Source organism: Phyllobates terribilis, unplaced genomic scaffold, assembly GCF_046119375.1.
Source record: "Phyllobates terribilis strain yellow unplaced genomic scaffold, ASM4611937v1 Scaffold_2__4_contigs__length_985480577, whole genome shotgun sequence".
NCBI lineage: Eukaryota > Metazoa > Chordata > Amphibia > Anura > Dendrobatidae > Phyllobates > Phyllobates terribilis.
In genome coordinates this window covers 219941134-219956422 of record NW_027362762.1, presented here as the reverse complement: position 1 = coordinate 219956422, position 15289 = coordinate 219941134, and the positions used below count along the sequence as shown (strand labels likewise).

The window sequence follows — 15289 nt, the reverse complement described above, 5'->3', positions numbered from 1 at the left end:
ATAGCAACTTCAAGTCTCCTAAGGAAACTATTAAACACAGTAAAAAGTGAAAAAAAAAGTATTAAAAAATATTAAGGAAAAAAAAAATAAAATAAATTAATCCGATTGGTAAACAGCGTAACAAGGAAAAAAATAAAAACACGAGAATTACGTTTTGTTGGCTGTCGCAACATTGCAGCAGAAAACAATAAAAGGCGATCAAAACATCATATCTACCCCAAAATGGTATCAATAAAAACATCAGCTCAGGTTGCAAAAAATAAGCCCTCACACAGCCCCATATCCCGAAAAATGATAATGTTACAGGTCTCGGAAGATGGCGACAAAAGTTAAAAAAAAAAATTCTTACAAATTTCAGAATTTTTTTTCACCATTTAAATAAAAAAAAAACTATACGTTTGGTATCTTTGTAATTGTACTGACCTGGAGAATCATATAGCCAGGTTAGTTTTACCATATAGTGAACATGGTAAATAAAAAACTGAAGAAAATATTGTTAAATTGAACTTTTTATTTTTGCTATTTCAATGCACTTGGAAAAAGCAGGGTTTGGAAGTCAGTTTTTTTTTCTTTTTTTTTTTACAGGAATGAAGACAAATATTCTAATAGAGTGATTTGCAAAGTATCATAACTTTCCATGATTGACAAAATAAGATAAAAAATGTTAAAAAAATAAGTACTGAATTATTGACATTTCAGAACATTATACTACATATATCACACACTAAGTCTATATGTAATCATCCAGCCTAGTGATTTAACTTTTTACATTCCATTTTTTTAAAACGGATTCAGTCATGTTGTCAAAATAGGAAGAGAAAACACCACAAGACTAAAAGAGTTTTATGGGCAGTGTCTGTCTGTGGTGTCAGATCTCCTAGGTAAAAGGATAAAACACTTTTTACACAATGCATATCTACAGCCACATAGACAAGCTTGCATCTGTAGGTCTTCTTTATATTAGCAGGTTATAAGTACATGGGCTCTGCTATTTATATAAAAACCCATTTAATAGTGGGGGTGGCAATCTCCATTAGCATGAAAAATATTAAAGTACAATTTCTGGTGTATTACAGTTATGTGAAACTGAGAGAAATACTGTACATAATCTAATGTGAAAGGTTTGCATGTGTAATCAGCAGTGAAATATTGTCAAATCTAAACTGCTTAAAGAACCACCCTATTTTTCTTGATTTCACTGCTGGAGTGATGCTTAAAATCCAAGTCTCCTGCCCCCTGTGTGATACTCTCCTTCCGGCATTTGTATCTGTTTTTGCTGGTTCTCCGATCCGTCTCCTGCAGTATGTGACCTGTCGGCTGCTCCAGTGTTTCATGGAGCTACGCGGAGGTCACTAATCAATGCAAGTCTATGAGAGCCTCGTTCTGGCCTCATTCTGGCTCTCATAGACTTACTGTACATTGAGAGCTTGTCATGTAGATTCTGAGTTCCGGCCACTCAGAAGCTGCGCTCACAAGATGGCGCTGCAAGACCAGTGCGGCGCCGAAAAATGGTGAAGATGCCAGAGGGTGAGTACATGACAGGGGGCTTATGTGTAAAGCGCCACTTCAGCTGTGAAAAAAGGCAAAATGCTGGAGTGGTGCTTTAACTGTTTCTCATAGGTCAATGTGTATGCTTAAGTGTATTCACCCTCCAACAAATTCACCTTTATTCCAATCATTTTATTAAAATTTTATAAAGGGTTAGAAGGGGAAAGGATAGGAGTGTGAGAAGAAAAGAAAGTTGAGCTTTATTGGGTAAACCTAAGGAAGATGAAAGAAGGGAATAGAGGGAGGGATAGGAGAATAATAACAATATTGTAATAATATTATTAACAGTGGTTAAAATCTTAAATTAGAAATATACTTATAGGGTTTAACATTTTTGTGAACATAAGTTTAAATAGAAATCACAAAACTTTACAGAGGAGAATACGAAAGTATTACTAAACAAATATACTGTAATATTAGACATAAAATAAGAATCAAACATAACAATATTATTCAAACCATTTCATAAAGCTGTCAATGCCTTAAACAAAACTTAGCTAATTAGAGGAAAAGTAAATCCAGGGTACCGATCTCTTATAGCACTTTGGAAAGTAATTGTTTGATATGGCGTGGCTCCTCTCATAAGAATTATGAAGAGTTATTTTGTCTACAATATCTGCAATGGTGGGAATGGATGTTTTTTTCCAATGCAATGGCATTTTTAGCTACTAGAAAAATGCAAATTAGTATAGGCATCAAAGATGGATTTACCATATCCAAACTTAAAGATAGCAAAACCATTTGGGGAAGTAAGATCATGTTCTGTCTTGCTATTTGATTAATAAGCAATGATATTTCTTTCCAAAAACTTTGTAGTTTGGGACATTCCCATAGAATGTGTAATAAATCTCCCTTGAGCCCACATTCCCTCCAACAAAGAGGAGATTGGTTTGGGAAAGCCTTTGCTAGTTTATTTGGAGTAAAATACCATTGTAGGGTATGGTACTCACTCGGCTGCGGTTGAGGTAGGCACACAAGCGTTTTCAGTGAAATTGAGGCTGGTTTATTAACCCCTTTACGACATAGGGCGTATTAGTACGTATCTGTGCCCTGGGACTTATGGACCAGATACGTATTTATACGCCCTGGCGATTTCGCCCGCACACAGGCTGAGCGGGCGCGATCGCCGTCAGGTGTCGGCTGATTGTCACAGCTGACACCCGGTGCTATGTGCAGGGAGCGGTCCCGCACCGCTCCCGGCACATTAACCCCCGCAATGCTGCGATCGAAGTCGATCGCAGCATTGCGGTGGCAAGGGGAGGTGATCGCCGATACTCACCTCCTCTTCCGGCCTCCAGCGCTGTCTGCCGTGGCTTCCAGGATGTTGCCATGACGACCCGATGTCGTCATGACAACATCCGGGTCACCAGACAGCAGGAAGATTTTTTGGACATGCGCAGTGCATCTCCAAACTATCTTCTCCCTGTCCAGCGCTGACAGCCTGCATGGCACAGGGATGGTGCTGCATTCCTGTGCTATGCAGGCGATCAGAGAAAAAAAAGTGAAAGTCCCATAGTGGGACAAAGTAAAAAAGTGTAAAAAGTGTCATAAAGTGGAAAAAAATAAAAAATTTGTAAAAATATATAAAAAAAAATAAAAAAAATAATCCACCAAAAATAAAAATATAATGTACCCATCAATAAATATTATTATAAAAAAAAACACAATAAAAGTACACATATTTGGTATCGCCGCGTCCAGAACGACCTGACCTATAAAACTGTCCCACTAGTTAACCCCTTCAGTGAACACGGTAAAAAAAAAAAAAACAAGCAAAAAACAATGCTTTATCACCATACCGCCAAACAAAAAATGGAATAACACGCAATCAAAAAGACGAATATAAATAAAAATGGTACCGCTGAAAACGTCATCTCGTCCCGCAAAAAACAAGCCGCCATACAGCTCCATCAGCCGAAAAATAAAAAAGTTATAGCTCTCAGAATAAAGCAATGCTAAAAAATAATTTTTTCTATAAAATTGCTTTTATTATGTAAAAGTGCAAAACATAGAAAAACTATATAAATGTGGTACCGCTGTAAAGCTGCCTTATCAATTTTACCACATGCGGAACGGCATAAAAAAACAACAAAAAAAACAATTCCTGAATTGTTGGTTTTTGTTTATTCGGCCTCCCAAAAATCGGAATAAAAAGCGATCAAAAAATGTCACATGCCTGAAAATGGCACCAATAACGTCAACTCATCCCGCAAAAGCCGTCACATGACTCTGTCTGCCAAAATCTGGAAAAATTATAGCTCTCAAAATATGGCGATGCAAAAACTAGATTTTACGAAAAATACGTCTTTTAATGTGTGACAGCTGTCAATCATAAAAACCCCATATGATTCTGGTATCCCTGTAGTCTCACCGACCCGAAGAATAAGGTCGTCTAATCACTTATACCGCACGAGGAACGGCGTAAAAAATAAACTCTCGGGTTAGGTTTGTGCTAGGGTTAGGGTTGGGCTAGGGTTAGGGTTGTGATGGGGTTATGATTTTTTTCAAAAGTAAGAAAAAAAGATGACGATATGGCGACTAGTGTTCAGCGCAAGTGCTCGCTACTTGAGTTTGCATCGGGTGCTCTGGTATGCATTGAGTATCGTGGGTATTTGAGTGACATGCTCGAGTCTCCGCCCCATATGCTTCGCGGCTAAAAAAACTTTGCGGGGATTGCCTGCCATGCACGAGCGATCCCCGCATGTTTTTTTTTGGGAGTCTAATAACCGTGAAACAAGCGGGGCAGGGACTCGAGCACACGCAGTATATGGTGCATACCTGAGTACCTGATGCAAACTCAAGTAGCGAGCACTTGCGCTCAAGACTAATGACAACTTATTCAATATGATGACCTAATGTTATCAAATTCTGTGTCGTACCTCTGGGATCAAAATGTTCACTATACCCCTTAATAAAATCCTTGAGGGGTATAGTTTCCAAAATGGGGTCACTTGTGGGGGAGCTCCACTGTTTAGGCACATCAGGGGCTCTCCAAACGCGACATGGTGTCCGCTAACAAATTGAATGGAAAATCGTCTCACATTGTTAGCGGATGCCATGTTGCGTTTGGAGAGCCCCTGTGTGCCTAAACATTGGAGCTCCCCCACAAGTGACCCCATTTTGGAAACTAGACCCCCAAGGCACCTATCTAGATGCATAGTGAGCACTTGGAACCCCCAGGTGCTTCACAAATTAATTCGTAAAAATGAAAAAGTGGGAAAAAAAAATACTTTTTCATTTTTACAAATCAATTTGTGAAGCACCTAGGGGTTCCAAGTGCTCACTATGCATCTAGATAGGTGCCTTGGGTGGTCTAGTTTCCAAAATGGTGTCACTTGTGGGGGGTTTCCACTGTTTAGGCACACAGGAGCTCTCCAAACGCAACATGGCGTCCGCTAATTATTCAAGCAAATTTTACAATCAAAAAGTCAAATGGCGCTCCTTCCCTTCCGAGCCCTGCCGTGCGCCCAAACAGTGGTTTTTCCCCACATATGGGGTATATGCGTGCCCAGGGGAAATTGCACAACAAATTTTGGGGTCCAATTTTTCTTGTTACCCCTGTGAAAATAAAAAAAAAATGGGTCTAAAGTAACATTTTTGTGAAAAAAGTTAAATGTTAATTTTTTTCTTCCACATTCCAAAAATTCCTGTGAAGTACCTGAAGGGTTAATAAACTTCTTGAATGTGGTTTTGAGCACCTTGAGGGGTGCAGTTTTTAGAATGGTGTCACTTTTGGGTATTTTCTGTCATAAAGACCTCTCAAAGTGACTTCAAATGTGATGTGGTCCCTAAAAAAATGGTTTTGTAAATTTTGTTGGAAAAATGAGAAAATCGCAGGTCAACTTTTAACCCTTATAGCTCCCTAACAAAAAAAAATTTTGGTTCCAAAATTGTGCTGATGTAAAGTAGACATGCGGGAAATGTTATTTACTAACTATTTTGTGTGACACATCTCTGTGATTTAAGGGCATAAAAGTTTAAATTTTGAAAATTGCAAAATATTCAACATTTTCGCCAAATTTCCGTTTTTTTTTCACAAATAAACGCAAGTGATATCGAAGAAATTTTACCACAATCATGAAGTACAATATGTCACGAAAAAACAATCTCAGAATCAGGGGGATCCGTTGAAGCGTTCCAGAGTAATTACCTCATAAAGTGACAGTGGTCAGAATTGTAAAAATTGGCCTGGTCATTAACGTGCAAACCACCCTCGGGGGTAAAGGGGTTAAACAGCATAAACCGCTCAGGAAGCAAAACAAAAAAAACAGCCTTTGCCTGCACAAAGTGGAAACACAAAGTAAAATGTCCATACAACGTTCCGGGTTTGCCCGCTCAGGTTAGTGTCCAGTCCTTAGGTCCTTAGCACAGATCAACACATCTCCAGACACAGAGCCTCAATGAGACACTTGGTCTCCATTTTATTTGCCATACCACGCCCCCAGGGTGAAGATATGTGAGCAGCCACTCCCACTCATCTCTTATGACTGCTCGTAAAACCCGGCCCTGAAACGCCCTATTGATCCTTTCAGCACTATATGTGCTGGAGCATGCTTTCCCAGGCTTACATCACCGAAACTACCAATCTTGATGATACATATCTCCCCTCAAGGACCTGGCCATCGGCCATCTTATACCATCTAAAGATGGTTTTGTAAAAGGCCTTGTGTAAGGAGGCGCAAATGTTTGATGATTAAGCAGATTTTAAGCTCATATGCCATTGCTCAGGAGAAGAGGTTTTCTTCAAATCTCTTTCCCAGTTTAACATAAAGGGAGTTTTTCCAAAAGAGGTATCTTGGACCATGCAATCATATATATTTTTGATCCTCCATAAGTTATTTTTTGAATTGCAAAGAAGTAAGCTAATGGGTTCAGTGGCTAAATTCACCTTTAGATACATTTTGCTGACAAAGCAGTATATTATCTATTACATTGGATTTACGATTTAAAGGTATTAAACCTTAGTTAATTTGGTTAATGCACTCGCTTTACTGAATGAGACTGGCAATAGTTCAAATGCTGTGTGGTGTGGTATGTAAATTACAGGCTTTTAGGTATTTGATTATTAAAACAACAGGGATTCCAGGGATTTAAGCAGAATTTAGCAAACAAATGAGCTACAAGAGAAACAAAAACCATCACATGTGAGTCTTAGGCTGGGTTCAGACAGTTGTGAAAAGCAGGCCAGTCAGATCTGTATTGTGCAGACGTAATTGGCTCCGTGTGCCGTCCGCGGAGCATAAGAGTGCAGGAGCTCGCTGCTATTTACATGCAAATGGGACCAGACTAGAGCATGCTGAGATTTTGGACCTAAGACCCAAGTGAACTATCACATGAGCTGACATAGGGAAAGTGTGCTGTCTGTTTTCCATACTTTCTACGCAAAATCAGTTTTGGAATTGTGCTGCAGATTTCCTAATAAAATGCAGATTGGATTAAACTAACAATGCGAGGCATGAACAAACTCTAACAGGGAACACACCAGCAATCCCCTGCAGAAAGCCTACAACATGAAGCAGGTAAGGGTGGTGCAGACTTGAGGCACTGTGGATAGCTGTGGCTGACCATAGATGCCTCTCTTTATTATGAGACAATTATGGCTGGCACTGGTAGGCATAGTGGCTGACACAGAGTACTATGAGGCATGCTGCTTGTTAATAGTCATTGGCTGATAAAAAAAATCCAGTAGGTCAAAGTCATGATCATGTTTAATCAAATTGTGAATTAATCAAAGTGAACTTGCAAATCGATCGTCCTTCTCGCCCCCCCCCCCCCATACTTTGCACCCAAAAAGCCCTTGTGCCTCAATTTATGAGGCACAAGGACCCCTCCAGAGCTAATCATTCAGGGAGGATACATTTTAAGTTTACTGAGGAATCAGGTTCCACATTGTCTATTGAAGTCTACAAAGTGAGGCGCATGGGGAGCTGCATAGTGAGAGAGACAAACACAGTTGTGCTGCTTTCTATGGATTCAACTTTTCAGCTCTGCAAAAGATTCTATTCCATGTTGTTATTTTTCAGAAACATATAATTTTTTTTCTTCAAAAGTGCATCCAATCTTATACTTTATACTTTAAAGATCTAGCCAGGGACCATAGACAAGACTAATCCAGTTCCACCTCTGGCCGGCTATTCCCAGCGCTGCTTCAAGCGACTGACAGGTCTTTTCCCTAGTGTGCACATAAAGGGAGGGCTATCAATCATCTGTAGCAGTGCAGGGAAGAGACGGCCAGGGTCGGAACTGGTCCAGTCTAATCTTTATCTATGGTCCCTGGCCGTATGCTTTGTCCGAAACAGGGAAAGAGATTCCGAGAAAAATATACCTGGTACCTGGGTGCAATAGTGCAGCCAGGCTGTGACTTTTCTGCACTTCTCATCAGTTATCCCGTTATGCTCCATCTTTAATTTTCAGGAGCTAATTAGTGGATACTTGCTGCCATGATCTCTCACATACACTACACACAGGCATGAGGAGATCCTGTTCCCCTATCTCTCAGTAGCACATCAAAACATGGAGAACACAATATCGCAGTACTTAGCAGCATAGCTGTGAATAAATCATTTTTTCCAATGGAAAAAAACATAGTGCTGTCTTTCTTCAATTTGTCTGGATTTCAAGAGGACCATGGCCAGGCTCCTTGGGCTTGCTCCACAACATTGGGTGTTATATATTTGTTTGGTGCTTTATTTTGTTTAGAAAAAGCAGAGCTTACCTGATTTCCAACAAGCAATAGGTGTTCTCCAAGCAGGAAGTCTTTCAGCATGTCTTCCATGACTCTCAGATGCTGCAAATACAAACACCACTGAAGTCAGAGCTCCTGGGTTTCTCATGAAAACAGGTCACATATCATTAGAAAAATAAAATGCATCTCTTCACTTTTGCATTTGTTCTGATCACCGAAGAGGATAATAAAGATGTTAGGAAGAACACCAGACTGGGACAGTATTGCCTGAAGGAGAAAGTCTGAAGAACAGCTATCTACAAAAATTAAATACAAGAACTAATACCCTAAAAATCCTGATCTGAACCAAGTCTGAATGAGGCCAATGTGCTCACAACAGACAGAAATGCAGTATGTTAATTCATATATTTTGAAATGTACGCGTCACCAGAGTAAGCCATATATTTCTGCTAAAGTCAAAATGATTTTGTCATAGATATATATGGGAAAAACACATTGATCTGTGGTCTCAGACTGCTACTAATATTCAGAACAAAAAAGCTCTAAAGAAAAGGTAAAGAGGTAAAGGCATTCGAGATATGTACCTTTCACGCGTCTTTCTGATACTCCCACAGACTTGAAATGAGTGAGATATGTGACTACATGGCCAGTCTAAGACAGGTTGTAGCCATCTTGCCAGGTAGAATGGGAAGTCAGGACACCACAAATCATTTGCCATTTTACATTTACCTATTCAGCGTGACACATCTACAGTTAGTCTTATGTTTCTATGGTTACTGAAGTACAATTATAAACATTACATACATTTTTAAACTCGTAGCGACAAATACATCAAGTTTATGCATAGACTCAATATTTACAGTGTTGTCCCTTATTTTTCAAAAATTCTCCAAGTCATCCTGGTAGCTGAATATCAACTTCTAGTCCAAATCCTGACTGATCGCAACCCATTCTTGTCTAATCAGTGCTTGGCATTTACTTCAATTTCTGTGATTTTGTTTGTCCAACCACTTTTGGAGGATTGACCACAAATTCTTCATGGGATTGAGATCTGGAGATTTTCCTGGCCATGGACCAAAAATTTCAAAGTTTTGTTCACCGAGCCACTTCGTTATCATTTTTGCCTTGTGACAAGGTGCACAATCATGCTTGAAAAAGCATTGTTTATCACCACATTGCTGCTGAAGGTTTGGTCGAAATTACTCTTGGAGGATGTTTAGATAACTTTCTTTTCATCCTTTATTCATGGGAGTGCTCTTAAGCAATTGTGAGTGTGCCCACTCCCATAGATGAATAGCGACCCCAAACATGAATGGCCTGATAATTTACTGTTGGCATGATGCAGGACTCATGGTAGTGCTCACCTTTTCTTCAAGATGACCCAAAACTGTTCATCAGAGAAAAAATTTTTTTTACCCCAATCCTTTGTCATCCAACCCCTGTAATTCCTAAAGATTGTCCTTGATGTTTTTCACAGAGAAGTGGCTTTTTTGCTGCCCTTCTTGACACTAGGCTAGCCTCCAGAGGCCTTCGCCTCACTGTGCATGTACATGCACCTGCTTGCTGCCATTCCTTAGCAAATTCTGCTGTTGAACTGATCCCGTAGCTGAATCCTCTTTAGGAGATGGTCCTTGCATCTGTTGAACTTTCTTGAGTGCCCTGAAAGCAGGAGAACCTCTCAGTCTTTAAAGTTCTCGATGATCCAATAAATGGTTGTTTTAGTGACAATCTTACAAGCCGCATTGTACGTGCCTATAAAACCTGTTTGATGCAAAGCAATGATGATTGCATGCATTTCCTAGGAGGTAACCATGGTTAAAAGAAAAATACAATAATTTCAAGCACAAACACCTTTTGAAGCAACCAGTACCCTCTTATAATGAAAGGGGATGTCCTAAGAACAAAGTTAATTTTAATCAATAGATCTTGGAATAAAAATAAGTTCCATTGCATGTGTTAAAAAAAATGTTCCAGTGCTGAGATAATCTTAGAAATGTGCCCCTGCTGTGTACTGTGTAATGGCTGTGTCTGACCGTGCAGGAACATGGTCTGATCATACCACATCTCCTGGGCAGGGAAGGAAACAAAAGAAAGTATACAAACAGGACAGCATGGGATCGCAACGGATTCTTTCTTTAAGGTAAAATATTGTTTAAAAACAGGCATTGAAATGTTTTACCTCACAGAAAGAATTCTCAGCGATCCCCTGCTGTAATGTCTGTATACTCTTTTGCAGCCTCCCCTGCCCAGGAGCTGTGGTATGATCAGACTGTGTTCCTGCACAGTCATTACCCAGTATATAGAAGGGTCAAATTTATAAGATTATCTCAGCACAGGAACTTTTTTTTTTTTTAACACATCCAATTGTGGAACTTATTTTAATTCCAAGGTCTATAAATTAAAATGTACTTTGTTAGTGGAACAACCCCTTAAAATCAGCATGACACATTAATATCAGCTATCTCGTCCTCAGTAAAACTTATTCCTGAGCTAAAGAGATGACTGAAATGATGTAAGAAGGTCAATTTTTGGAAGGATTAAAATTCTGTGGAAATGAGATTTTTGTGATAAAGTTAACTTTCATGGCAAAGAACGATCTGTCAATTCATCTGATCACTCTTCATAATAATCTACAGTTAAAGGGAATCTGTCAGTAGGATTAATCCTCCTAAGCCGTCTATATTGGCATGTCATAGGAAGATGAATAAGAGATACACCTTGATATCTTTCGATCCAATGTCTTTTTCCAGGGAAATCCACATTTTCTTAAAACTAAGCTTTTTCTAATTGCCACTTGTTTAAAATTACCAATGGTTTCTTCGCTAGCCATTTTTTTCACTTAATGATGGTTCATTTGAAACCCCAGCTTGATAAGACAATCTAAAATCAAAGGGTTCTATGTGTGCTATGCTGTCCCTCCCTCTTGCTTGTTTTAACACTCCTTTTTCTTTAAAACAGAATGTCATTAGTGACGGGGCTGGTCTCTTCTACTACTCAGTGCTCTATCAATGCGCTTTGCTCCGAAGCATCTCTGAACACCAGCAAAAAAAGAGAACACACAGAGTATACATCATATATCTAACACATACTCAGTGTGTTCTCTCTCCATGCTAATAGTCTATTAGTGAGCTCTGTACTCTACTTTTCCACCTTTCTGAACATCGACAAGGAAAGAGAATAAACAGAGTAATCTTCGGAATGGACAGATAATGCACAGTGTGTTCTTTTTTCTTGTTGGTATTCAGAGATGCTTTGGAGCATTGTGCACTGACGGAATGGTGGCAAAAAGAGAGGACACAATGACTGACAGCAGAACAGTCAGGGGAGCAGAATAGACCTACCCCATAACTAATGATTCTGTTATAACAAGTGACAGACTAGTATAAGAATAGCCCACTGAGCGGACATCAGTGATGACCTTCCTTTTCAGACATCTCAATGCAAGCTGGATATCAAACAATACTTAATCGGAAGTGAAAAATAAATACAGAAATGAGGCTTGCAAGGGAATTGTAGAGAATTTTATACAAGTGTAAATTGGAAAAATAATTTGTTTTTCAAGGTAGTTAAGAAGAGACATTTCAAGGTGCCGAAAAACCCATTTACGTAAAATATGGTGTGGTTTGAGCATAGCAATTCCACAACAAATAGGGCATGCTGTGAATTTGAACATCGGCAATATGCCTATTCTACTCGATGGAATTGTCACGCTGTTAGTGAATGGGATTTGTTGCAATGTAATTTGTTGAGAAATTCTGGAATACATAATTGATGAGCGAATTCTACCTAAAAAGTGTAAACTAAAATTTAAAATCAATAACTTGTTATTGTAGAATTTTCACAGACGTAGAAAAATTTCACAGGGCACACCTTTAGAAGAGCATAAGGCCCACATGAGGCCAACCATATTCCAGTCTTCTTATGTAATGCACCACATTTACCAACTAGAAATGAATGATGATGTTTTCCATCTTTGTTAAAAGAAACCAATATATGAAATAATCATTTCTGTAAGTACCTCGTCAATTAATCTGCATTAACCCTAGAACGCATGACCATAAAAATCTACACTTTCACAAACTTGGGGCCTTTTAGGCCCGTGTGCAAATAACATGGAATAACTCAAACAAAAATGACAAACAACTATATACCTGAGGAATACCAGGAGTTTCAAAATTCTAACTAAAGTAATCTTGCAGAAAATAGAAAACAATTAACAGGGCGGGCCTGCGAGGCCCCAGGTATGCGTTCTAGGGTTAAAGACATATAGAAGATATTTAAAGAGAACCTGTCATCAGGGTTATACATATTAAACTAAAGGCACTGCCATAATGGCGCTGATATACTGATTTAATAAATACTTTCAGTGAAGAAATCAGTAACCTGGTTTTTGTAAAATCATCATTAGAAGTTTTAATCTCCATAAATCAGGGCAGACCTGTGAGGTGGAACTGTGGGTAGGGTCTTCGGGTCTGTCATGGCTCCTCTGGTGTCTGTCTTCATCCTTATTAAGCTCAGCACCAGTGTCGTCCTATCCACGGGCGGCGCTTGCGCAGTTTGATCTCTCGATGGGCTATAATAAAATGGTTGACGAGCAGAGATCTCAATCTGTGCATGCACAACTGCAGGCACCATTATATTGAAGCCCATCAAGAAACCAATCTGCGCATTTACTGCCCGGGGTCTAGGACGGCGCCAGAGCGGAATTTACATAAGGAAGAAGATACCCAGCAGAGGGGCCATGGCAGAGCCGAACACTTTACCCACAGCCCAGATCCGATGCACAGGGCCAAAACTTATAATGATGATTTTATAAAAACCAGACTATGGATTTCTTCACTGGAAGTATGTATTAAATCAGTATCCCAGCGCCATTATGGCAATGCCTATAGTTTAATATGTATAACCCTAATGACAGGTTCTCTTTAAGGTAAAACCTCTTACATTGGATATTCTCATCAACCAAATAGCTTTAAAAATGTGTTACTGATTACAAGCAACAAGATGTTGCCAAAATATGATCTGACCCACTTCCCTCTCGATGCTGATAATTGGATTACCTAGAGGACAAAATCACGCTCCTATACACAAATTAGTTGGCTTAACTGCATGCATACATATTCTAAATCAAGTCTCCCTGTGACTGATGTACAGAATGCAATGATTTCCTCTTTGCCTCCCACCCTTCTTGCTTTTTCTCAAGCCAAATGATGCTTTCACTGGAGAAGCAAGAAACCGGTCATGTGGAAGTAGGTCAGCCAAATTCCTTAGAAAATTATGGCTTGTCAGGGTAGACAATCCCCAGCCAACCCTTGTGTAAAATACAACCTCATATCATTCAGAACAGTCAATAAGCTATCTACTATATCTCCCATCTTGTCAATACTAGTAATGGCTTCTTTTCTACCTCCTGAGTAAAACAGGACAAATCAATTTAATTGCTGAAAAATATAAGAACATGAGAAAAATAATGGAAACAAAGGTAAACCAAAGCAGCTGCCCATTGCAACCAATTCTATTACTATATTTATTGTGTAATCGGCTTTATATAATAAAAGCTATTACCCAACTGCACTAGACTCTCAACTCTCTCCTACTGTGCTATCGCTACACCAGGACTTCTCAACGTTTACCTCTAGAGGCCTCACCAGAGATACCAGTGATGGTGAGGCCAAGGCATCACCCTATCCTAAATTCATACCAAAATGATAACTACCTGTCAATTTCCCTTTTATTTGTCTCTTAAACTCTGTATAACATTACGTTGAGGACAAATGAGTTCTAATACTGCTAAACCAGACATAAATTGCATCCAAAAAAAAAACATATACAGTACAGACCAAAAGTTTGGACACACCTTCTCATTTAAATATTTTTCTGTATTTTCATGACTATGAAAATTGTACATTCACACTGAAGGCATCAAAAATATGAATTAACACATGTGGAATTATATGCTTAACAAAAAAGTGTGAAACAACTGAAAATATGTCTTATATTCTAGGTTCTTCAAAGTAGCCACCTTTTGCTTTGATGACTGCTTTGCACTCTTGGCATTCACTTGATGAGCTTCAAGAGGTAGTCACCGGAAATGGTTTTCACTTCACAGGTGTGCCCTGTCAGGTTTAATAAGTGGGATTTCTTGCCTTATAAATGGGGTTGGGACCATCATTTGCGTTGTGCAGAAGTCTGGTGCATACACAGCTGATAGTCCTACTGAATAGACTGCTAGAATTTGTATTAGGGCAAGAAAAAAGCAGCTAAGTAAAGAAAAACTAGTGGCCATCATTACTTTAAGAAATGAAGGTCAGTCAGTGCAAAAAATTGGGCAAACTTTGAAAGTGTCCCCGAGTGCAGTTGCAAAAACCATCAAGCGCTACAAAGAAACTGGCTCACATGAGGACCGCCCCAGGAAAGGAAAACCAAGATTCACCTCTGCTTCTGAGGATAAGTTTATCCGTCACCAGCCTCAGAAATCGCAGGTTAACAGCAGCTCAGATTAGAGACCAGGTCAATGCCACACAGAGTTCTAGCAGCAGACACATCTCTTCAACAACTGTTAAGAAGAGACTTTGTGCAGCAGGCCTTCATGGTAAAAGGACAGACCACAAGCAGAAGAGAATTGTTTGGGCTAAAGAACACAAGGAATGGAAATTAGACCAGTGGAAATCTGTGCTTTGGTCTGATGAGTCCAATTTGAGATCTTTGGTTCCAACCACCGTTTCTTTGTGCGACGCAGAAAAGGCGAACGGATGGACTCTACATGCCTGGTTCCCACCGTGAAGCATGGAGGAGGAGGTGTGATGGTGTGGGGGTGCTTTGCTGGTGACACCGTTGGGGATTTTTTCAAAATTGAAGGCATACTAAACCAGCATGGCTACCACAGCATCTTGCAGCGGCATGCTATTCCATCCGGCTTGTGTTTAGTTGGACCATCATTTATTTTTCAACAGGACAATGACCCCAAACACACCTCCAGGCTGTCTAAGGGTTATTTGACAAAGAAGGAGAGTGATGGGGTGCTACGCCAAATGACCTGGCCTCCACAGTCACCAG

The 15289-nt window shown here is 39.5% G+C and overlaps 1 protein-coding gene across 1 annotated transcript in view; it reads right to left on the bottom strand.

Annotated features, from left to right (window-relative positions):
* Positions 1-15289, bottom strand: part of VWA8 (von Willebrand factor A domain containing 8) — a 524780-nt gene that overhangs the window by 273932 nt on the left and 235559 nt on the right. The window contains exon 21 of the mRNA XM_073663915.1: positions 8264-8335. Coding sequence (XP_073520016.1) covers positions 8264-8335 — 72 coding nt within the window. The remainder of the gene's footprint in view (positions 1-8263; positions 8336-15289) is intronic.